The sequence below is a fragment of the Anolis sagrei genome, chromosome 4, assembly GCF_037176765.1.
Source record: "Anolis sagrei isolate rAnoSag1 chromosome 4, rAnoSag1.mat, whole genome shotgun sequence".
NCBI classification, from domain to species: Eukaryota; Metazoa; Chordata; class Lepidosauria; order Squamata; family Dactyloidae; genus Anolis; species Anolis sagrei.
In genome coordinates, this window is record NC_090024.1 from 190,942,089 (window position 1) to 190,967,114 (window position 25,026).

A 25,026-nucleotide genomic window follows, 5' to 3' on the forward strand; every position below is an offset into this window, starting at 1 on the left:
TGCAAACAAATGTCACTGTAATAATACCATATAGATTTCATTTAGCAGTGGCCACCACTGTGCTCTTAAATTGTGTTTCTTTTATTTCTTTTCCAGCAATTGAAAACCTTTGCCCAACTGGGAATTCTCCAGTGTGTCCTGAATATGGCAGCCAGGAAGAATCAGGCATTGTCTTCAGGAACAAAATGTTATCCCCACAACTTAGTGAATGTGAGTCATTGACTGATTCTCCACAAAAAGTGGTAGAAATTTCCACATCTCCTTCCCTAGAAACCTGGAGCTCCATAAGTCAGAGAGAGGTCCACAGCTTGGGTGCCACTCTCCTACAAGCACCTCAGGAACAAGTCCGAGACCATCACCTCAGAAGCAGCCTCTCTGTATCACCCCGTGCATCAGTATTAACCATGGACTTCCCAGAAAGCCCACTGAAAGGCAGCACAGATGAACAAGAAGCTGCGGTGGAACAAAGCGACACTTGGTGCCCAACTTGCTCATCCTCTTCTGATTCGGACTCTGAGCCAGAAGGCTTCTTCTTTGGGAAGCCAATCCCAAAGCCTGCGGCCAGGCGCATTTCTCTGCCCAGTATAGAGCCAGAAACACTTGACAAAGTAACACGGCGGGCAGCCAGAGCGAAGGCAAATAGCAAACACTGTAGCATAGCCTAACAAGGGATAGTGCCCATATATCTGAAGAATAGGTCAGAAGAGAAGGAGGAAGGTAGTGGCATGAGCAGACACTTTATGTAGCAAAATGGCACGGAGAGAGGGAGACTGGAAGCCCATCTCCCTATGAGCACAAAGCAAAAGACCCAATCAGTTTAGGCTAACTCAGGAACAATGGATTCAGGAGACCTGAGAAGCCGGAATGCCATAGTTGCAGAACTGTATTTCCTATCTGTCACTATTGGCTGTACAGGGGGCTGCTAGACGTTGCAGGCAAACAAAATCTGGAGAGCTGTACGATTCCCTCCTTGATGTAGATTGTAAATGTCTCCAGTTTGTTAAGCTTTGTATTGCAGAGGTTAGGGAGAAAGACCTTGCCATTCTTTCTTCCCTGCAATTTTAAAGAAAGGAAAATACACTTTTAGACAAACATGCAAAATTTTCTGCATATGTGACAATAATGGTATTTTGTTGGTATTTTAAAAAGTGAAATGGGTGGGAATGAAAAGGCTCACAGGTCCATACACATGATATGTACTGGACATGCTAACCCTCATCTTGCTTTGAGTTCAGTCTATTAAGTGTGAAAAGTGAGATATCAACAATGGCCTTTCAACTTTTTGGAATCCATCCTGGAAATATTTCTGTAATCCCTGTGTTCAGCTGTTTCACTTTGTTCCCTAAATAGTTGTTTTATACTGCTCCCTGCTGGCAGCTCTGGGCATATTTTAGTACCCAAGTAATCCTGAAATCCATCAAGAGACATGGCAGACATGTAGTTCTGATAATGCCATTCATGATTCTGAAAACCTTGCGTCTGGGTCGCAGCTAGGAAATGTTATCTTTTGGGACTATGCCTCCCAGAACTCTCCCCTCCCCGTTAGCCAAGCCATAGTGGCTGGTGGATTTTGGAAGTATGTACAGCCAAGACCTCCATATGTGTGGATCCAGCCTCAATGGCCACAGCTTCAGCTAGAAGACGTATCCTGCAATTTGACTACATCACCCATTAGTCTTCGCCAGTTACACCAGTGCTCAGAATATAATAGGGCACATCGTCCAGAATTTTTGCCAGACATCAGGTCTCCTGGCTTGGATGCAAGGAATGTAAAGCAAAGCTACAGTATTCATTCAAATTATATTCTTTCTTCCAAGTTCTGCATTAACTGACAAGGCTCTTAGGAACTTTGCTTACTACCACCTCATCCAATATGTGTACAAAAGGTGCTAAGAATACATGGATTAACCTTGTCTTTAATGGCCTTATTTAAATATGTGACTTGGCAACCTTAAACAGGTGGCTAAAAGAACCTAAAAACAATTTTATTCAGAGCTGACTAGAGATGAGGTATACTAACAAATAAAGGCAACTCTAAGGCCCTGCTGTCTCCAGTATTCATTTTAATATCTTCAAAAATTAAAAAAAAACACCAAAACAAACGATGGAGCATCATATGAAATACTGTACAGCACAACAGCACATCATATGAAATATTGTACAGCACAACCTCCATTTTGTCCATGCCTATAGTAGGACAGTAAGAATGTAAGTGAATTTAAGACATATTGACATATCAAGAGGGGACAGCTGTCCAAAACCTGACCCTAACAGGACACTATGGCAAAACTGGTTTTCTGCCATATCCGCTAATCATCAAATTGAGTCCCTGGCTTTTGCAATTGCTCACAATAGTGCTGTTACCAGAAGGTCTTTTCTTTTTCCCATGCCAACCCCTTTCTCTATCCCTTTGTCCTAAAGTAAAGGCATCAACAAATCTTTCAGTTACTGTTTCCATTTCCAATAGCTGTTACAGTGTAAATTCATATCCCTTGGGGATTTATTATATCTATTGCCAATGGGAGGTTTCTTCCAGCCTCACCTAAGTCCAAAACAACAACAAAAACACACAGCCTCCAATTCCTCAGGATTTCTGTCTGGGTAGATTTTTCTATTGAATCTCCTCTCAGCTGGGTTCAGCTAAGCTGTCAATGTAGTTCTTCAACATGTGTTCATAATAGTCCCCAGTCCTCCTCAGGTTGGCCCTCAGTGCTGATCCGATAGTCGTCTCCATGCTGGGTTCCTTTTCCACTAACATGATGGCCATCACTGCGAAGTTGAGAAGCACCCGCAGATAAGCCTGAAGGAAAGAAAATATGGTTCAACAGGAGAACCTATCCAACTCTATAGTTTAGAGCAGGGGTCCACAAACCTTTTAAACAGAGGGCCAAGTCACAGTCCCTCAAACTGTTGGAGGGCCAGATCATAATTTGAAAAAAAACAAACAAACATGAATTCCTATGCACGTTGCACATACCTTATTTGTAGTGTAAAAAACACTTTAAAACAATACAATAATTAAAATGAGGAACAATGTTAACAAATATAAACTTATTAGTATTTCAATGAGAAATGTGGGCCTGCTTTTGGCTGATGAGATAGGATTGTTGTTGTTGTGTGCTTTCAAGTCATTTCAGACTTAGGTTGACCCTGAGTGAGGGCTGGGTAAATGACCTTGGAGGGCCACATCCGGCCCCCAGGCCTTAGTTTGAGGACCCCTGGTTTAGAGGTGATGCTTTTCTATTGATTGCATTGCATCACATGTAACTCAATGTCAGAAATTAATGCTCCCTAACTTTCCAGGTCTAAAGGTGAAATCCACAGGTTTGAGAATTTTCCTTTATGGGTATCCTGTTCCTAGTCAATGCATATTTTAGGTTTTCATCGCCCTAGCCCAGAGAAGAAAGAAGCATTGACTATGCTCGCAAGTGGCTCATAGCAATAAAAAATTTACTTCTTGGACAGGAGGGGGGGGGGGCAGTTCATTCCCTGTTTTAAAAAAGCCTGAAACATGGTAAAATGGTTCCAGAAGGCATTGTGTGTGTGTTTGTGTTGGAGAGGGGAGGGTTTGTGTGGAATCAGGCATGTGGGGACACATGCCATAGTTGCGCACCCTGCCTAAACTCGCTGGTCAGGAAAGTGTGGCCTTCCTACTATTTCTGCATTTCCTACTGCCAGAAAATTCAGCAAATATAATCAACAGTAAGGGACTCTGGGAGTTATAGTATTAAGCTTTCAAGGGAGGAACAGTTTTTGAGGGTCCGATACATCTTATGGTGCTATCTCCCAGTTCAGTTCTGTTTCTCCCTATCTGATGTATTACAATTGTCATAAGGAAATTCATAAGAGAACATTGTTTTTAAAAAGACCAATTTGCATTGCATGAGAGATCCATTTTAAGTATATTTTCATTAATTAAAAGTAGCACAAATGCTATTGGGGAAGTGTGTGTTTTAGTTACCTCCTCAATCTCTTCCTTTTTTGCCAACACAGCTGCAGAACGGTCCTTCAGTGTCCATGATATGTCTGAAGAGCTGGTTTTCTCTTCAGTGTTGGGGTGTTGAGGGGAACCTTGGACCTCATAATTGCTGGCTGTTGTCTGGATCTAAAAAGATGTCCCAAAGGGATGTAGAGTTAATATGACCTAGAGCAGGAGTTAAGGTCATTGTAAGTTTGACATGTGCGCAAAATTAGTGTCTCTTTTGTGTGGTCAGGCAGGCCCAGTCCCTGGCTGCAGGTGTGCTCCAGGCCTACCTGCACGCTCTACCACGCACACTCTCGGTGAGTGACTGAGTGCAGGAAAACAAGCCCATAGCTCAGTTGCAGGCACACTTGGGGCCTGCCTGCATGCCCCATCACACACACACTCTTGGAGAGTGTGGCAGAGCTTTGTGGCAGGGCAGGAAGGCAGGTCTGGAGCTCGGCTGCAGGACTGTCTGCACGCCCTGCCACAAACACACTCTTGGCAGGGCATACAGGCAGGCTCGGTTGCAGGCATGATCCAACACACACATGCTCTTGGAGAGAGTGGCAGGGCGTGTGTGGCATGGTGTGCAGGCAGGCCCGGAGCATGCCTGCAGCTGAGTGCCTCTTGCTCAAGAGTAAGAGGCACTCAGCTGCAGGCAGTGGCAGGCTTGTGTGCTTTCTGGGCCTACCCGCACGCCCCACCGCACACGCACAAACTGCATTGCATGGGAGATCCATTTTAAGTATGATACATTTTCATTAATTAAAAGTAGCACAAATTCTTTTGGGGAGGTTTGTGTTTTAGTTACCTCCTCAATCTCTTCCTTTGCCAGTACATCTGCAGAACGGTCCTTCAGTGTCCATGATATGGCTGAAGAGCTGGTTTTCTCTTCAGTGTTGGGATGTTGAGGGGAAGTCGTGTCCTCATAATTGCTGACTGTTTTCTGGATCTAAAAAGAGGTACCAAAGGGTTGCGGAGTTAATATGACCTAGAGCAGGAGTTAAGGTCACTGTGTATCTCTGAAATCCTAGCTAGCACAGGTGAGGAATGCTAGTAGGTACAGTCTAACAATCTGAAAGACACATGTAATTCCTATCCATGGCCTAGAACACAAAGGTTACAGTCTTATTTTTGTTCTGTGGGGTATGGAGTACAACCAAAAGAGGGGCCAGTCTTAAATAAATAAACTGGATTAAAATGTTGTACTGAGACCTCAGTTTACAAATGATAAATATACAGTCTAGATGACAAATCATTACCTCCACCTCTATGTTTATAATCTAAAAAGAAAAGGATAGCAACATGCCAGATGTTACACATTACTGCAAGTGAACAGCATGGCTAGTTATACAGTCAAGTAACTCATTTTCATTTGAACACATACATCCATTACTAGTTTGAATGCAAACAGCTACATGAGAAGGGTACTACCAGATTACGTCACAGGGAAATAAAACTAAGGCTCATTACAAATAACTATGTTTAATGTTACTAAGGTGTATTTTGTGGGTCTCTCAAGTAGTGTGATCTGTCAATAAGACAATAGTATCAGGCAGCTCTCAACGGGATTTTTTGAAAAAAGAAACGTAAGGATCGCTGTACAATGGATAGTACAACAAATCGTGATCTATGTCATACATCTTCCCAGAGACAGAGATGAAGCTAAAAGGTCAATTCTTTCTGAAATTGTGTTTTCCAAATTGGTTAGACAGATAGGGATAGTGCCGGGCTGTAGCACAGCTGGTTAATCTCCAGCAGCAATAGATCACTTCCAACCTGAAGATGGCATGTTCGAAGCCCCAGTTGGATTGAGAACCTGACTGTTAAGCCTAGCTTACTGTCCACCTAGGCAGTTCAAAAACAGCTGAGCTCTGAGTAGGGAAATTAGGGACCACTTAAAGCAGGGAGGTATTTTAGGACACCAGCAATCAAAGAACAAGGAGGAAATACAATCAAAATGACTTGGTATCATAGTGGATGAAGCGACAACACCCACCTGTGGCCGGAATCAAGCATTAACAACCAGGTGCCGAAGTTGGAAATGCCAAAACACCTCTCTTTGTCTGTCTTGTATGTCTAAAAATGGCATTGAATGTTTGCCGTGTATGTGTGCATTGTGATCCACCCTGAGTCCCCTTCAGAGTGAGAATGGCGAATATAAATACTGTAAATAAATAAATCCTCCCATCTATTCACATGCATATGCAGATGATGTTTCATCACATTAATCCCACAGCTGATTTAAGTAAAATCCAGATAGTGTTAACTACCTTGATAAACTTTGTTCCTTTCCCTGAAGATGATCTCTTCTTCTTTGCCATTTCTTCAGGCTGCATCACTTTTTCTTTCTTTGCCTTCTGTGAAAGGATTTTCATTTTACCAGCCAGGAGAACAGGAGACAGAGTCAAGATAAAAAAAATATATTCTGACATATCCCATCACCACAATCTTCCACATAAAATGTCCTGCCCATTGGTGGGGTGGGGTGGGGGGGTGGGAAGCAAGGCTCTCTTTTGTAGATTGACTGAGTATGTATGTATGTATGTATGTATGTATGTATGTATGCATGTGCATGTGATGATATGTACCGTGACAAATGAGAGCAGACTTTGAGCATCATTTATTAGGAATCAGATTGAATCCAATTTGACTACTAGCATCCTTTGCAACATATTCAACTGACATGTCAGAGCCACAGTTAAGAGCTTAATAAAGACACCCTTCGAAGCAAGAAGAGTATAACCACTTTCTCTTACCACAGTGTGACTCGCTGGAGAGTTGAGATGGGACACTTTTTCACTTCTTTCTGAAAAAAAGAAGAAGAAAAGAACAAACCTTTCTGATTTGTGGACTTAGCTGTCTAGTCTAGGACACACAATACAAAATGAGATTTTAATGAGCATTAAATTACAATTTACAATTACTGTATTTTTAACTATGAATCAGTTTGCATTGAAGGAAGTACATCTTCGTCAATTAAATTTTCTTTCATAAGTTTTAAATTTTGGCCGATTTAAAGGGAAATCAAATGAATTCATGGAGGCTAAGGCTATGAATGGGTGTTAGTGATAAAGATTGTACTACAGTCAAAGGCAGTATGCATCTGCACGGCAGGTGCTGGGGAACACAAGTCGGTAGATGTTATGAAGAAGAATGTTGCACCCTCAAAGTATACCAACTTTAAGACATCAAACTCAGTCCCTTCAGTGAAAACACAAAAAATCACTTTCAAAACTGTTTTAGGCACACATCCTAAATGCCAAGAAAAACAAACCTTTGGGGGAATGGCAGTTGTTTATTTTATGGGGCAAGTAACGAGGAGACAAATCACTTTCCTTGGGATTCTCTTGGGATAGACTGCAGTCATATTTATAATCACAGTAACAATGGTAACAGCTTCCAACATAATCACTTCTCCTGTTGAAAGAAGTACAAGGATTACAGATGAGGAGTGGCAACCATCTGCCTTCAATACACCATCTAGAAACCAACTATTCAAAACTAGTAATAATAATAACAACTTTTTTTGTACCTTGCCCCATCTCCCCAAGGGACTCTGGGCAGCTCACACCATGAATACACACAGTACAATACATAAAAATAAAATAAACAAATAATACATTACTCTTACAATTTCCCTTCAATCTGGTGAAAATTAGGGTGAATCACTAAGACCTACTAGGATATGGTTGAGCAGAAGCCAGGCTTGTGAATCTATTTTGCTTTTTACTACAACCCACAAATCAGATTAGAGTTCAATAATAATGACTCCAGGAATTGGTTCTAAGCACAAAAATGGGAAGGAGCATACAATTATTGCGTGTAAAAATCCACTTCATATCATCTCACTTTTCTTTACTTCAACAATACAATTTAGTGTCACAGGTGGGAATTCTTTCTGATGCTGCCAAATAATCTTCTTGATCTACTTGACACTGAATGGAAATTACCAGTAATCTTCTAGCTGGTTCAGACTTACCTCCTCCTGCCCACCCATTTCGGTGCTTTGGAATTCCCCATTTTGAATTGGGGAATTGAATACAAATTGAATACTAGTACCTTCTTCCAAGCGCTAACTATGTGGCAGCATTTCTCCCTACTTATCTCTGATTCCATGTTTTTCCATGTCTTGTGCCGTTATTATTTTATTTGATCCCCACACTAACAATTTCCTAAACAGAACAGATAGTAGTGGCAGGAATTATGCTTCTCTCACCTCTGAGGGGACCCTGAATGTTGCTTTCGTCTGTGGGGAGATGGTTTGCACTTACGAGAGGACTTCAAACTCTGCTCTTGCCTGCAAAATGATCCCAATTTCTGTTTTTTCTTGTGATCAGATCTCAATTCCTGTTCTTGCCTGTGAGGGGATCTTGACCTCAAAATGCAGAACTCCCTTGGCACACAGTTTTGGCTCGAATACTCTGATGCACTGCTGTGGTGAATTCTTGATGAACATGAATGACAGACCAGTAGTCTTTCAATATCACATTTTCGGTCACAAATGACATGTGTCTGAGGCAGGGAGTGTGAAGATAACTGTAAAGAGAACAGAGTTATCAAACAAGGCACAAGAGTGATCCACAAAAATCCCCTTTCCCCCTTTCTTTGTCTTTGGAGTAGCCAATGAACACTTTGGTGTTAAGGGGGGAAACCTGAATAATTTTTGATCTGAACTAGAGCTTTGGCTCAACTGTCGACTGATTCTTGGACTTCTTAAATCATCTCTTGTTCTGCTATTACATCCTTTCTTTTCTCAGGATCTCATTTTAGGATATCTATAACTGTTTTGGGGTTGAGCAGGGAATAAAGTTGTCAATAACACATTTGATTTTTTACAATTTAATTGGTTTATTAATGTAAATGAATGAAGCTTTTTATCTTAAGAGATTTTAAAAATACATCCATATCTAGATCAAGCAATGTCTTGGGCAAGTACCTTTTAGAATAAAATGCATGAAATTCCTTAACCCCCCCCCCCCCCCAAAGTTTCTACAGTTCCACTAGTGATGATAATGGAGGACATAATTTCTTTTTCTGCTTCCCCCCCCCCCCCCACTGAGACTGTAAGTCTAGTCCAAATTGCCAAATTAACAATTTATTTTCACTCATATATTCTAAGATTTAATGAAAACAGTGAGACTTCTAGACACAATATGGAAGTTTGGGAAACATGTTCTTAGCCCTCCCTTTCAATTCATTTCTGAATCATAGGATTCTGAAGAGTATATTAACTGCTTTTCCTTTTTGGTTGTTGTCAATTCAATGCTAATTTCTTAATTGTGATTCCTAGGGAGACAAATGGATTCAAGATTCAAAAAATATACCCACCTAGTTTGTCAAGGAACAAAGACACAAAGAGTTCCAGCAGACTTACCAATTGCATTTCTGCTTTTTGCACCAGGACAGGCACATAATGAATACTACTGAAGTTAAGTGGGAAGCCAGTAAGGCCAAGATCCTTTTGTCCAGGACTTGCTTCCTTGTGGCTGCCTGTGCTTGGAGTCTGCATTGGTTTAGAACAAAATAGAGGGAGTCCCCGAGTTACAATCATTCGACTTACAAACAACTCATAGTGAAGAATAGGGCGAGAGCAATCTACTCCTGGGAAGAGACATTAATTCCTTAAAGAGTTATCATACAGAAAAGGGGTCTCAACTGAAGCTTTACCATCAATCCTTGTTTCCACAACAAACCAATTTTTTCGAAAACCTTGTTTCTACAGGCAGTTAAATTTTTCAAAATCCAATTGTCACAGGGACAGAAAGTGAGGTGAAATCTTCTGAACAGGGGCACAGAAAGCAAAACAAACACAACAGGGGTGTTAATCCTTCCCTATGCTATCCAAAATGTGTGTGTGTATATGTGTGTGTGTGTTTGGCTGGATTTACACTTAAAATGTACCTGTTCTGAATTACTTACAAATTCAATTTAAGAACAAACCTATAAAACCTATCTTGTTTGTAACAGTGGATATCTGGATTAGCACTATTTCTCCACTTCTGTCTTGCCAATTTACCTTCACTGAATTGTCATTTGGGGCTTGATTCGTGGCACCTTCGCCTTCCTCAGGAGGAGCATGCTGAATACATGTCTCATCCCTTAGAACAGTAGGCTGCTTCTGTATAATGAGAGACGTGAGTTATGGAGAATTTTGTGCCTTGGCAACAACCTTATAGTTAGAACAAAAACACGGAACATACTTTATCCATTATTGTTTTTCACATCCATTCACTGACAGAAAATCAGAGAATAATAATGTTACAAATGACAGAACAATCCAATAAAATAGTCATGAAAATAAAAGGAACCAAACTATTGATGAGCCTGCTCTCAAACTAAGGAAGTTCTTTGACAAGCAAAACAAAAAGGGACCCTGGCTCATACCAATATAGAATTTTGTTTTACTGTAGAATGATGCTCTGTAGTCTCGGGTGTTGTTTGCTCTTCTACAGGTGCTTCAGAAGATAGAATAGGTTGGGTCTGGTTGGCAGAAGATTCTGCAGACTCACTGTCTCTGTCTCTCTCTTTCATCTGTAGAGATTGTGGAGGCTGTAAAATTGAGAAATTATTCAATAGGGCTGCATACAAGTTTACATGAAGTAGAATATCCTTACATCCAAAAGATTTTCTACCATCTTATTATAAAGGGTTAAATTGCTCACCATTCTCTTTAAAAGACACTTAGCCTAAACACTTAGTCTAACACTTAGGCACTAACAAAACAGAACTGTCAACATTAACAGTACACAAAATGCAGCCCTGCAGCTATTCTTTAAAAAGTGCTTGAAAGCACACAACTATAATACTACATCAACACAGAAAACGTAAATAATATATCTTTGATTTGGAGTACACCAAGGGGAGCCCTGGGAATTTTGAGTATTTTAATTTGGAGACATTTGATGGAAGACATTTCAATATTTGGGTTAATACACCACTTTTGTATCCTCTTTGCTGTCTGTGTTTGAAGTCTGCATTAATTTGAAACAAGAGAAAGGATACAATTTTCTAGAGCACATGTGTAATTACTCTTACCTAATAGGCCAGAGTAGAACATGGGAAGACAGTAGGGCAAACCTCCATTTTGAGAGTGTCTGCCAGGAAAGCAGCCATCTTGAAGGAGAATAGATAGGAGATGGGAGGAGTTGGAGGTCTCCTGGGATTGGCTAGAGCAGAGGAGGAGGAGCCAAGTCTTGGGAGAGAAAAGATTTCAGCTTCTGAGAGAGAAGAGAATTGGGAACTGGAAGCTGGGGAGGAAAGAAGTGTCTTTTGAGACTGGGTTTTTTCTGAGAGAGTGTGTTTGTGTCAGGCAGGGCTGAATAACTGGCAAGAAAGGTCAAGCAGCATCCTGATTACTTGTGGGAGACAACACAAGGAATTTGCTCTCTAGTTTGAGTAAGTTAGCTGGAAGGACTCTGGGGAGAGTTAGCTAATTATTCAGAAGACAGCCTGGGATAGGTTAGTCAAGAACTCATTGCTATTTCACTGAAGTAGAGTGAGGGATTTTTTGTAACTAGTAGCGATATCTGTGAGATTAGCTCTGTTTGTAACCAAGTCAAGAAACTCTTTTCTAAGCAACCATTAAGATATTGTGCTATAGTAAAAAGTCAAGCGTTTGTGCCTCTCAAAAGAAGAAGTCAGTTGTCTGTTTATTTTTATAAATAAACCTTTTCTATGTTTGACTTTTAAAAAGCCTCTATCGTTACTCATTCTATCAATAGTCCTGGGATAAAATTTGCCAGGCAGTTTAACATCCTGATACCACAAAAAGGTCTCTTATCCAAGCAGTCATTTTTGAGAGCTAAGGGTAGTTAGGGCAGAAGAGGGGAAAATTTACCTCAGAGCGGCATTTTAAAATTCTGAGACAGCTTGGGGTGGTGGCAGCATATAAATATAAGACAAGTACTTTACACTCTACCATTACATATAATATATAACACCATATCGCTACCATACTAGTGTCCAGTGGTGTGATATTACATATGATCCTTTATATTGGTGCCCAGCGGCGCGATATACATTGATATTTGATGTTAAATTATTTTGGGATGGATCCTCCCTCTTTTACAACATGCATGACTAGTGCCCCAGTTGATATCTGGATCAACACTGTTTCTCCACCTCTGTCTTGCCAGTTTACCTCCACTGTGTGACCATCTAGGACGTAGCTCTGGGCACCTTCTTTAGAAACAACATGCTGGATATATTTCTCATCTGTCTGAACAGTAGGCTGGTTCTGTAATAGGGTTAACAGGAAGAAAAAGATGAGGTTTGTTGACAACTTCATTACAGATCAATGTGATTAATGACAAATAGAAGGCATTGCTATTAGTTAACCGGGATTCCAGATTAATTGAGTAAGTTAACAAGCTCCAGCCTTTGGAATTCCTATATATGCCATTAGTTCCCCCGTCCCACCAATAAAAATGACAGTTATTTAACACTAGTTCAATTGATCCTTTTCTAATAGATTGGTGACCATTTGTGGTCTGCCACAGAAATAGTTTTTTCTACAGCCACATGTGGCCTAATGTGTTCATGTTGGTCTCTAGATTGCCTGACTAGATTCCAGCTGCAGAAAAGAGAGTGATCATGGGTTTGCAGGAATTAGACTCCACATTTGGCAATAATAAGCTAATAAATTCATGATTAGAACATCATCCATTATTGTTTTTCACAACCATTCGCTAATAAAAACTTGAATAATGGCAACGTTACAAACTGGAGGACCATTCAGTAATGTGGTCATGGAAATAAAGGCACCCAACTCCCCAAAACATTTATAAGCCTGTTTCCAATTTTCCAATTAAAGATAAGCTACTTTGACAACCAAAACAAAAAGGGACACTGCTCATACCAAAATAGAATTTTGTTTTGCTGTAGGCCGACGTTCTGTTGTCTCAAGTGTGGTTTGCTCTTCTACAGGTGCTTCAGGAGGTGGAATAGGTAGGGTCTGGTTAGCAGAAGATTTTGCAGCCTCACTATATCTCCATTTCATTTGTATAGTCTGTACAAGAATGTGTCTTTATTTAATAAGGCTGCATATAAGTATCCTTACATCCTCGAGATTTTTTTTTACCATCGTATTACTAAAGGTTAAAGTTCCTTACCATTCTTGTTAAATGACAACTAGACACTAACAAAACAGAGCTATCAACATCAACAGTACACAAAATGCAGCATTGTATAAAGGTAAAGGTTTTCCCTTGACATTAAGTCTAGTCATTTTCGACTCTGGGAGGTGGTGCTCATCTTCATTTCTAAGACAAAGATCCGGCGTTGTCTGTAGACACCTCCTAGATTGTGTGGCCGGTATGGAGTGCTATTACCTACCCGCTGAGGAAGTACCTATTGATCTACTCACATATGCATTTTTTCAAACTGCTAGATTGGCAGAAGCTGGGTCTAATAGCGGAAGATCACCCCACACCCTGGATTTGAACCACTGATCATTGCTTGGATCAAGGTAATTTATGACAAACAGAAGGCAGAACTATTGAGGAGTCAAGATTAATGGAGCAAGTTAGAATGGTGTTATACTTGTGGGTCTCCAGGTGTTTTGGATGTCATGTTCCAGAATTCCTAACCATTGGATAAAACTGGCCAGGGCTTCTTGAAGTTGAAGTCTGAAACATCTGGAGGGCCACAGGTTTGACACTTTTGACTTAATGGAACTTGAAACTTTGGAATTTATCCCCCGTGAGGCGAGGGAGAGAGACTATTTCCTCTTTAAAAACCTCTTTGCTGCCTTATACTGATTTAGTTTCTTCTTTTATATTGGCTGGGACTTTCTGTGTGCTGTTAAACCTTTGTACTTTATATCACAGGCAATGAAACACTCTTGTGTATAACAAAGTAACTCAGTTTATTTATAACTTCTGGCTCCAACGCTTGTGGTTACATTTGTGTTTTGTTGCATCCTTGAGACTTACAGTCAGTATCATTTACTTGGTTAACTTTTCTGAATGAACTATCAATATTTTACATTCACAAACATGTTACTTGCTTTACACACTCTTGGTTGAATTATATTCTGAACTAAGGCAACACTAGCCTTCTTTATGTTCCTTAAAACTCGAGATGTATTTAACTAACTGCTTCTCTATATCAGAAGTCTTTAACACATCTTCATAACTGCTTATTTTTATCAGGCACTCAAAAACCAACTCTCCTCTTCTCACACAGATTCCTAACTGTCATTTTCAAACTCCCTTTCTCTAACTGCCTCGTTCAGAACCATGGCTCCGCCCCTTTGGAATGTTCAGCTTTGCTCTCCCCAACTGTCATTTTGGCCTAGCAGCCTTTTCAAATCCTGGGCCTACACTAATCTGCATATGACCAATCGGCTTCACATATGCAAATAAATCCTATCTGTGCTGTTGCTACCCTGTCTGTGCCTATTCTTCCCTATCTGTCATATGTAAACATAGAGCTATACACCAAAACTTTAACATAGAGTAGCAATTTCACTACACCCCCCCCCCCGAAAAATAATGTAGTTATTTAATACCCGTTCAATTGCTTCTTTTCCTTCAGACTGGTGACCATCTGTGTTCCCATACAGAAATGGTATTTCTACAGCCACAGGTGAGATAACATCTCCAACTCGGTTTCTAGATTGCCTGACTTCACACTGCAGAAAAGAGTGATCATGAATTTGTAGGAATCAGACACTACATTTGCCAATAATAAGCAAAAGAAAATGCTTTCATGGTTAGCACAAGAATATCCAACATACTTCATCCTTCATGGTTTTCACAACGATTCACTGATAGAAAATTACCCAATTATAATGTTAAAAATGACAGCAAACTCCAAGAAAATGGTTGTGTAAATAAGGGGACCAGCCCTCCAACCGTTGACAAGCTTTCGCCTAATTTTAGGACGCAAACTGTTCTACGTTACTAATCAAAGCAAAAAGGGACACTGGCTCATACCAGAGGGCCACAGGTTTGACACTTCCGACTTAATGGAACTTGAAACTTTGGACTTTATCCCCCACCCCCCAAAAAATAATGTAGTTATTTAATACCTGTTCAATTGCTTCTTTTCCTTCAGACTGGTGACCATCTGTGTTCCCAGACAGAAATGGTATTTCTACAGCCACAGGTGAGATAACATCTCCAACTCGGTTTCTAGATTGCCTGACTTCAAGCTGCAGAAAAGAGTGATCATGAATTTGTAGGAATCAGACACTACATTTGCCAATAATAAGCAAAAGAAAATGCTTTCATGGTTAGCACAAGAACATCCAACATACTTCATCCATCATGGTTTTCACAATGATTCACTGATAGAAAATTACCCAATTATAATGTTAAAAATGACAGCGAACTCCAAGAAAATGGTTGTGTAAATAAGGGCACCAACCCTCCAACCGTTGACGAGCCTTCACCTAATTTTAGGCCACAAACTGTTCTACTTTACTAATCAAAGCAAAAAGGGACACCGGCTCATACCGGAAGGCCACAGGTTTGACACTTATGACTTAATAAAACTTAAAACTTTGGAATTTATCCCTCCCTGAAAAATAATAGTTATTTAATACCCGTTCAATTGCTTCTTTTCCTTCAGACTGGTGACCATCTGTGTTCTCAGACAGAAATGGTATTTCTACAGCCACAGGTGAGATAACATCTCCAAGTTGGTCTCTAGATTGCTTGACTTCACACTGCAGAAAAGAGTGGTCATGAATTTGTAGGAATCAAGCAGTACATTTGCCAATAATAAGCAAAAGAAAATGCCTTCATGGTTAGCAGAAGAACATCCAACATACTTCATCCATCATGGTTTTCACAATGATTCACTGATAGAAAATTACCCAATTATAATGTTAAAAATGACAGCGAACTCCAAGAAAATGGTTGTGTAAATAAGGGCACCAACCCTCCAACCGTTGACGAGCCTTCACCTAATTTTAGGCCACAAACTGTTCTACTTTACTAATCAAAGCAAAAAGGGACACCGGCTCATACCGGAAGGCCACAGGTTTGACACTTATGACTTAATAAAACTTAAAACTTTGGAATTTATCCCTCCCTGAAAAATAATAGTTATTTAATACCCGTTCAATTGCTTCTTTTCCTTCAGACTGGTGACCATCTGTGTTCTCAGACAGAAATGGTATTTCTACAGCCACAGGTGAGATAACATCTCCAAGTTGGTCTCTAGATTGCTTGACTTCACACTGCAGAAAAGAGTGGTCATGAATTTGTAAGAATCAAGCAGTACATTTGCCAATAATAAGCAAAAGAAAATGCCTTCATGGTTAGCAGAAGAACATCCAACATACTTCATCCATCATGGTTTTCACAATGATTCACTGATAGAAAATTACCCAATTATAATGTTAAAAATGACAGCGAACTCCAAGAAAATGGTTGTGTAAATAAGGGCACCAACCCTCCAACCGTTGACGAGCCTTCACCTAATTTTAGGCCACAAACTGTTCTACTTTACTAATCAAAGCAAAAAGGGACACCGGCTCATACCGGAAGGCCACAGGTTTGACACTTATGACTTAATAAAACTTAAAACTTTGGAATTTATCCCTCCCTGAAAAATAATAGTTATTTAATACCCGTTCAATTGCTTCTTTTCCTTCAGACTGGTGACCATCTGTGTTCTCAGACAGAAATGGTATTTCTACAGCCACAGGTGAGATAACATCTCCAAGTCGGTCTCTAGATTGCTTGACTTCACACTGCAGAAAAGAGTGGTCATGAATTTGTAGGAATCAGACACTACATTTGCCAATAATAAGCAAAAGAAAATGCTTTCATGGTTAGCACAAGAACATCCAACATACTTCATCCATCATGGTTTTCACAATGATTCACTGATAGAAAATTACCCAATTATAATGTTAAAAATGACAGCAAACTCCAAGAAAATATTTATGTAAATAAGGGCACCAGCCCTCCAACCGTTGATCAGCCTTTGCCTAATTTCAGGTCACAAACTGTTCAACTTTACTAATCAAAGAAAAAAGGGACACAGCTCATACCGGAGGGCCAGAAGTTTGACACTTCTGACTTAATGGAATTTGAAACTTTGGATTTTATCTCCCCCCCCCCCCCCCCCGGCCGAAAAATAATGTAGTTATTTAATACTCGTTCAATTGCTTCTTTTCCTTCAGACTAATGACCATCTGTGTTCTCAGACAGAAATGGTATTTCTACAGCCACAGGTGAGATAACATCTCCATGTCGGTCTCTAGATTGCTTGACTTCAAGCTGCAGAAAAGAGTGGTCATGAATTTATAGGAATCAGACACTACATTTGCCAATAATAAGCAAAAGAAAATGTCTTCATGGTTAGAACAAGAATATCCAACATACTTCATCTGTCATGGTTTTCACAATGATTCACTGATAGAAAATTACCAAAGTATAATGTTAAAAATGACAGCGAACTCCAAGAAAATGGTTGTGTAAATAAGGGCACCAACCCTCCAACCGTTGACCAGCCTTCGCCTAATTTTAGGTCACAAACTGTTCTACTTTACTAATCAAAGCAAAAAGGGACACCGGCTCATACCGGAGGGCCACAGGTTTGACACTTTTGACTTAATGGAACTTGAAACTTTGGATTTTATCTCCCCTCCCCTGAAAAATTGAATAATGTAGTTATTTAATACCCGTTCAATTGCTTCTTTTCCTTCAGACTGGTGATCATCTGTGTTCTCAAAGAGAAATGGTATTTCTACAGCTACAGGTGAGATAACATCTCCAAGTCGGTCTCTAGATTGCCTGACTTCACACTGCAGAAAAGAGTGGTCATGAATTTGTAGGAATCAAGCAGTACATTTGCCAATAATAAGCAAAAGAAAATGCCTTCATGGTTAGAACAAGAACATCCAACATACTTCATCCATCATGGTTTTCACAATGATTCACTGATAGAAAATTACCCAAGTATAATGTTAAAAATGACAGCAAACTCCAAGAAAATGGTTGTGTAAATAAGGGCACCAACCCTCCAACCATCAGCCTTCTCCTAATTTTAGGTCACAACCTGTTCTACTTTACTAATCAAAGCAAAAAGGGACACCGGCTCCTACCAACACATATTTTTCTTTTGCTTTAGCATGAAGTTCTTCTGTGTACTCAGGTGCATGTAGAGGTGCTTCAGGAAATGGAACAGGATGGGTCTGGTTGGCAGAAGATTCTGCAGCTGCACTGTGCCTTTCTCTCATCTATAGAGATTTGGGGGAAAGTACAAGTATGAGAGAGGGAGAGAGAAAGAAAAAAAAAGCACCCAGTTTTCAGTTTCAAGAATTTAAAGCCTTCAAAACCTAAGCAGATATTGTCAGTACCGCATAGCCGCTGCCTCATCCTTGATTTCAAGTGTAAATTTAAAAGATTGTTGGCTTCTTTTAATATGTCCACATTTTTTGCACATCCTCACTGGGTGTTACATCATTCTTATTAAATCCGCATTTAAATTGATTAATTGCTATACCAAAGCTTAGAAGGCTTTGTTGACATCATTAAAATTATGAATAAGCATTATTATCAAAATTCAAAAGGCATAAATCCTTATGTTCCAATATTCTTCTGTGTACCCAGTCATGTTCTTGTGAATCTCTGATTCAACTTTTAATTAAAGGAAACATCCTAGATTGTTTGGCTTTACAAGCAAAATAAAAGAAAATGCAAAAGTGTATCAGAAATGCACACAAAAATAGGAGGAATGAGTGATGTGAGCTTTAAAAATAACATTATTCATAATTATAGAGTTTCAAGTCACAAAACATTACAAAAGCAATTCTTTGATTGTTATGTTTGTTCTGTATAATTTCATAGTCCCAGAGTCCAGAGTCAGTTGAGATAAACCAGGGGTCCTCAAACTACGGCCCGAGGGCCGGATACAGCCCTCCAAGGTAATTTACCCGGCCCATGCTCAGGGTCAACCTAAGTCTGAAATGACTTGAAAGCACACAACAGCAAAAACAATTCTATCTCATCAGCCAAAACAGGCCCACACTTCCCACTGAAATACTAATAAGCTTATATTTGTTAAAATTGATCTTCATTTTAATTATTGTATTGCTTTTAAGTGTTTTTGCACTACAAATAAGATATGTGCAACGTGCATAGGAATTCATTCATGTTTTTTTCAACTTATAATCCAGCCCTCCAACAGCATGAGAGACTGTGGCCTGGCCCTCTGTTTAAAAAGTTTGAGGACCCCTGAGATAAACTCTTAAAAGTACATACTTAATTGGGGGGGGGGGGGGGTGTCATTGTAAAGCCTTTATGTAGTTTTAAAAGAAGAAAGTGTAGCAGTTTCTTGTAGCATAAAAAGGAGGAAGAGAATGAACAATAAAAGAACTGTGGCAGCACTTTTAAGGTTATCTGGTTTTTATTACTGCATAAGCTTTCATGGATGTAAATCCACTTTTTCAGATGCACTGCTTATTAAAGTCCATGCATGGGCAATGTAAAAACAATAACAGGAAGATGTTGGAGAAGCAATAACTTCAAGGGCATTACTTCAGCCAGGCTTTCAGAGGGAACTGCTTACTTCAGTGGTTCTTAACCTGTGGGCCACGAACCACCAGTGGGCTGCGAAGATGAAAATCTGGTCTGCGAGCCTCCTTCCTCTTCATTTTTTAAATTTTATTTTATTTATTTCCACTCCTTTCACGCCACCTGCTACCCCTTCCCTGTCGCTGACCATGGAATATGTTCTGTCTCAGAAACTAGAGCTGATGTGGTCTATCCAATGCAATTTCTGAATCAGCATCCCAAACTGGATCTAAAGTTGACCAAAAACTGATTTGTAACTCTTTTGATACTAATGTTGGAGAGTGGTCCCTGGTCAAAGTGATCGCTGGTCAAAAAAAAAAAAAGGTTGGGAACCACTGGCTTAGTTGGAATGTCTATGGGCTTTCAACAGCACTGAAGATCATATAGAGGGATTCTACAAAGGACAGCATGGGGTAGAGAGGCAACAGTCCTTGAGGAACAGAAATATGGTGGAATACTAAAGGATGACATGGAAGCAACTAGAAGGGAAGCTTTGTCCTTTGTGTTATATTCATGAAAGAGAAGTAATGGCATATTCCTTTTCCTAAAACTAAAGAGCAAAGAAAAAATGACTCACCATACCAAGATCTTTTACAATTTGAAAATGGCCTGTTGTAGTAGAGCCTGTGAGTAACGATGCTACCAGTAGTGAGGATACTAGAAGGGGAAAACGGGTTACTCGGGACCAGGAGTCTGATGAGGAGCAACAAAGAAAGAGGATCCGAGATATACTTAATGCTCCCACAGATGAGGAATCATTCTTGGGCTTTTCTGGGGACGATGGGTCAACAAGTGAGGAGGAGAGAGGAAACATAATGGAATGGTCTAAGGGAAGGAAAAGGACTACTCGGGAGAAGGAGTCTGATGAGGAGCAACAATAGGAGTTCACGTGTGGAATCAAGAACAGTTTCAAGGGATAAGGACGGGGCGGAGGTCAGCTCAGATTCTTCTGATGATGTGTAAGATAAAAGTAGGCTCTGAAATGGGGAATCTTTGCAGAAGGCAAAGTGCTGGATTTCGTGTTGGTATTGGGTCCTGGATCTACAGGTTATTGCTTCCATTCGTGTGTGTTTTCAACTCGGCTTGGATTCCCGTGAGTGCCGATTTCTTCCTTCCATGACTTCGTCGTTTGACTACGACGCTGACTACGTGGATCTTTGGAACTTTGCTACTTTGAATTCGGCTTGCTTTGACCTCGGACTTCGTTTGACTACGCTTTCTTCCCTGCAGCCCTTGTGTTTGTTAACTATATACTTGCTGTGCTATTTTGAGGAGCTTTTGGACTGCTTTGTTTTAATCCGGTTCTTTTCTCCGGATAATCCGGATTATTGCTTCAGTTATCTCTTTTGAACCAGGACTGGTATCTGCTTTTGAGTTTGGCCAGAGACACTGAGTTAAGTGTCTCTGAGCCCTTTTTCTTTGCTTAATAAACTTTACTTTGGAACTAATTCTGAGTCTGGCCCTTTAATTCCGACATGGCCACTTTGAATTAAGTCAAATGAAGATTTTTTGAAGAAAGAGCCACACTTTCAATTATTTTCTTATAGACAGATTTTTGAAAGATTTGGATTAGATACAAAATTATATGATTCTGAACTGAACAAATTTTTCAGTTGTAACAAATTATTACAAAGAAATTTCATGTGTGTTTATCTAACCTAAAAGAAAGGATAATGGTTCATACCGATACAGGTTCTTTCCCCATGTTATGAGGGTCTTTTTTAATAGATGATGTTTGTTCTGTAGGTGTTTTGGCTGGTGGCACAGGGGAAGTGTGGCTGGAAGACACTTCAGCTGTCTGGCTGTTTTTCAATGAGATCTGCATTTTTGAAAAAGCCCCAAAAAACAATACCACTATGTAACACAATTTTTGTTCCTGGGTTACAAAATGTCATTTTCTAATTGGTTCTATCATGGAAAAGGTCTCTAGAGCTGCACAGAAAGACTTTGAGGGATGTCATACAGCTCCCAATATGACTATAGGAATTAATCTGCACTGGTGCATCCCTTACCGTCTTCAAGCAGGGGGGACGTGAAGCATGCTGGTATCTACCTGGAGACAGAGAAAAAATAGTCTGAACAAAATTAAATAGAAAGTTGAGAAGTCTGAATGCTTGCAGTAACTCCGTTTGGCTCATTCTTTTCAGGACAAATGTTAATAATAATAATATTTTTCTAGAAACATATAACAATCAAACACAAGAACATAAATAAAGGGGGAGGGGGGCTACTCCATCTAGCCAGAACCTGACTGACAACCCTCACTCAGAGGACCATTTCATTGGCCCCTCCTAAACCGTGGAATGACCAAAATTAGCCATCAGAATTTAAGATACAACTGCTCTTATGGCAGGCCTACCCAGTCAATGTTGACTTTTGAATTTTAACCTACATGTTATTGATATGGTCTTGTGTATTTTGTTATAAGTATTTTAATAGTGTTGTGTTTTAAGAAATTATACCAAGATAAAGATCTAATAGGAATAAAAGTGAAAAGCCAAAAATACAAAATAAAGTTATTTGTGGATGACAGTGTCCTAATGTTGGAAGACGCATTGAAGGATTTTCCTAAAATGATAGACCATAACCAATTTGGACTAGTTGCTGGACTCTTGATCAATTTACGTAAAACAAAAATATTAGCAGCAAAGATAAATAACAAAGAAAAAGATAAACTAAGACAGAAAACAGAAAGTGAAACTGCCACCCAAGTAAAATATATAGGATATATATTATATAACGATGAATAATTACGATTTTATATAAATATTCTGCCAAAAGGCATGCCATTTCGGGGTCCATTTTTGGCTAACCCTAATTCTGTTTACCGTGAAGTTACTTGAATCAGGAGGAGTGCTGCCATTTTCATTTGGTAAAGATTCAGCCCATTGGCTGCAATGGGAAACTTTAAAGGCTCATCCATTTTAAGGCCTATCTGCATGAAATCTACCTCCATTTTAGAACAAATTTACAACTGCAGGCCTGCCAAGTTTCGGAACATATCAATTTCTGAAAACATACCGATTTTTTTAACCATAACATTTTAAAAATAAGACAAATTTCAAGAGAGGGTTCTAGGAATTGTAGTTGCCGGTTGTGTACATTCTCAGCCAATCGGAGCATGGACACAATCAGGTCTTTTATTGGGTGAGAGATAGAGAGAAAAAACCTCCAACTCCCATTATGCTCCGAGAGGAATTCAGAGACTTTAAATGTTCGCCCATGCAAGTGCTGCCGGGAAAGCAAATTCCCAGCAGGGCCCTCTCTAGAGGAGGGGCCTAGGGAACTTTTCCACTGCCAGGGAGGGAGAAAAGATGCTACAGTTAATCCCTTCTTCTACAGGAGCCTCCGAAGCAGACCCCTGCCTCAGGTATATGGCAGACTTAACTCCATCCTTTCCAGTAGCCGATAAATCCGGCTCTCTTTATCTGTTTTGGCTGTCTTTCCAGTTCCGTCCTCCCTGTTCTGTTTTCGGGGTATTATACGAAATGAACCACCGAATATTACAAATCACTTTCAGTCAAACTGATCCAGGCCCAAGCCTAATAAAAATGACGATAAGAAAACCTGGAATTAAAATTTAAAAGACTTGAACAAATGGATGAATTTGGAGATCTATTTTCTAGAACAGAGCAACAATAAAATGAACATCCTACCCAAACTATTCTTCTTGTTCCAAAATATCCCAATTGATATTAAGAAAAAAGATAATAGGAACTGGAATGCTGAACTTACAAGATTTATCTGGAAAGGGAAAAAACCTAGAATAAATAAAAAATGTACAACATGCTAAACAAAGACAAGAACTTGCCCTCACAAACTTAAAACTTTACCGAGAAGCAGCTATACTGAATTGGTTAAAAGAACGGCTCCATTTTGATAATCAAAGCCTCATAGTTCTTGAAGGAGCAGATTTAAAACTTGTCTTGCATGCAGACCTAAATTTATGGAAAAGTGGCAGAAGACTCAAGCTTTAACCATCACCCAATTAGGAACATTCTGATGAGAACTTGGAACAAGAACAAAAGAAAAAAAATTACACAAAAAAACCACAATGGCCTTTTATTTAGGAAGCCTTTAAGCAAAGTGGATATCCCAAGGGTAATACAAGATGGGTAAAAAGATTTGGCAATGTTCCATTTTCTCTCTAACTCACACATATTTTCTTTCTCTCAAACCCAACCTTTTGTGAAGCTGGTTTTTGATCTTCTGTAAGAATGGCCACGATAGTGACGTTCCTCAGGAAAATCGCTTCGGGGACGTCTCCAACCACGGCCTCGGTAAGAACCTCTGTATTGGCCAAAGTTGTCACCATTTGCTCTGCTAAGACACAAATGTCCATAACCTTCTGTATAATTTGTTGCCACTCTCTTTAATAAAAGTCACTGCAGGCCTGAAAAGCTGGGCAAGATACAGTAAATTATGGTAAGTATACTGATATTTGTTCAATAGCTCCCAGTCATAAATTCAACTTATAGTGACAGTGCTAGCCATTACAAACCACCGTCCATTTTAAATATAGTTTATGTGCAATCTCTTACTGCTATCCACAATTTTCAATATAGTCCTGCCTCATGCTCAAATCTTAGGCACTTTCATTCCATAGTATTCACATTATATGTATATATAACACCTTGCAGAATTATTCACTCTTTTTCAACCTTTCCTTGATTAGCATTTGATGGACTGGCAGTTTTTTTGGTGTGGCTTGTTAGTGCCTGGGGGAATCTTTTGTTGAGAAGTGATTTCCACATGTTGTTACATCCTAGAACTGAATTAAATTATATACATAATGCTTTTTCTCATTCCATTTCATGACACCCCAAACATTTTTGTTAAGATTCAAATTATGATCTCTGACTGAAATGGAAGATGAAATCAGAACCTTGAGGATATATGTCCAATGTGAGAATCCATGAACTGTCAGTAAGCTATCAGTAAGGTAAAAGGTCGCCGCTTGTGCAATACAATTTCCAACTTGCATAGCACTTTTGTAAATATTGTTCCAAAGTATTAAAAACAATATTACAAGATGAGAGAAAGGTACAGAATATACATATTATGGAAACATCACCCACCTGTTATAGAACTGGCCCCTTCCTGGGCCATCCGGGTACCAGTTCTGCTTTGGCCTATCCCAACCATCTTCCTGGCAACTTCTGTTTGGCATATACTGATTAACGAAAAACATTTCAGGTTAAAACACTACAAACCATAACAACCACCATGATGCACTAGTATTGAAGACTGATTGGCTCAGCATGCTGATGGTTTACTGAACAAAGTGATTGCAGTACACTCCGTTACACTGAAATCCAGCTTTAGCCAGTACATCCAATGGTGAGGAATCATGGGATTTGCAGTCCTATATCTGAAGGACCTCTGACTTTTTTTTAAAAAAAATAAAGAAATATATGATACCAGCAGCAGAAGTTTGGTTTTCTTTCTTAGTGTTATGCATTTTAAATTTCTGGCCACCAAATCAAGCTTCAGAAATTGAAATTCTGAACAAACCAATAATTGAAT

At 39.6% G+C, this 25,026-nt stretch overlaps 2 protein-coding genes across 9 annotated transcripts in view; one reads left to right on the forward strand and one right to left on the reverse strand.

Moving 5' to 3' along the window:
* Positions 1-2,042, forward strand: part of PRICKLE4 (prickle planar cell polarity protein 4) — a 33,934-nt gene extending 31,892 nt beyond the window's left edge. The window contains exon 8 of the mRNA XM_067468018.1: positions 97-2,042. Coding sequence (XP_067324119.1) covers positions 97-665 — 569 coding nt within the window. The 3' untranslated portion in view covers positions 666-2,042. The remainder of the gene's footprint in view (positions 1-96) is intronic.
* Positions 2,043-2,046: 4 nt separating this feature from the next.
* Positions 2,047-25,026, reverse strand: part of LOC132773672 (uncharacterized) — a 32,791-nt gene continuing 9,811 nt past the window's right edge. The window contains exons 3-25 of one of the 8 annotated variants that reach the window (XM_067468011.1): positions 24,579-24,673; positions 23,684-23,820; positions 21,513-21,553; positions 21,185-21,319; positions 18,030-18,164; positions 17,607-17,729; positions 16,548-16,670; positions 16,032-16,154; positions 15,516-15,638; positions 15,000-15,122; positions 14,478-14,600; positions 12,825-12,974; positions 12,108-12,203; positions 10,352-10,516; positions 9,984-10,085; positions 9,342-9,470; positions 8,184-8,503; positions 7,242-7,384; positions 6,724-6,773; positions 6,238-6,324; positions 4,776-4,916; positions 3,962-4,105; positions 2,047-2,800 (exon numbers count right to left, since the gene is read on the reverse strand). In XM_067468011.1, the coding sequence (XP_067324112.1) occupies positions 2,627-2,800; positions 3,962-4,105; positions 4,776-4,916; positions 6,238-6,324; positions 6,724-6,773; positions 7,242-7,384; positions 8,184-8,503; positions 9,342-9,470; positions 9,984-10,085; positions 10,352-10,516; positions 12,108-12,203; positions 12,825-12,974; positions 14,478-14,600; positions 15,000-15,122; positions 15,516-15,638; positions 16,032-16,154; positions 16,548-16,670; positions 17,607-17,729; positions 18,030-18,164; positions 21,185-21,319; positions 21,513-21,553; positions 23,684-23,820; positions 24,579-24,673 (2,982 nt within the window). In that variant the 3' untranslated portion in view covers positions 2,047-2,626. Of the gene's footprint in view, positions 2,801-3,961; positions 4,106-4,775; positions 4,917-6,237; positions 6,325-6,723; positions 6,774-7,241; positions 7,385-8,183; positions 8,504-9,341; positions 9,471-9,983; positions 10,086-10,351; positions 10,517-12,107; positions 12,204-12,824; positions 12,975-14,477; positions 14,601-14,999; positions 15,123-15,515; positions 15,639-16,031; positions 16,155-16,547; positions 16,671-17,606; positions 17,730-18,029; positions 18,165-21,184; positions 21,320-21,512; positions 21,554-23,683; positions 23,824-24,578; positions 24,674-25,026 lie in introns of all 8 variants that reach the window. The other 7 variants (XM_067468010.1, XM_067468015.1, XM_067468014.1 and 4 more) reach the window with 7 other exon arrangements.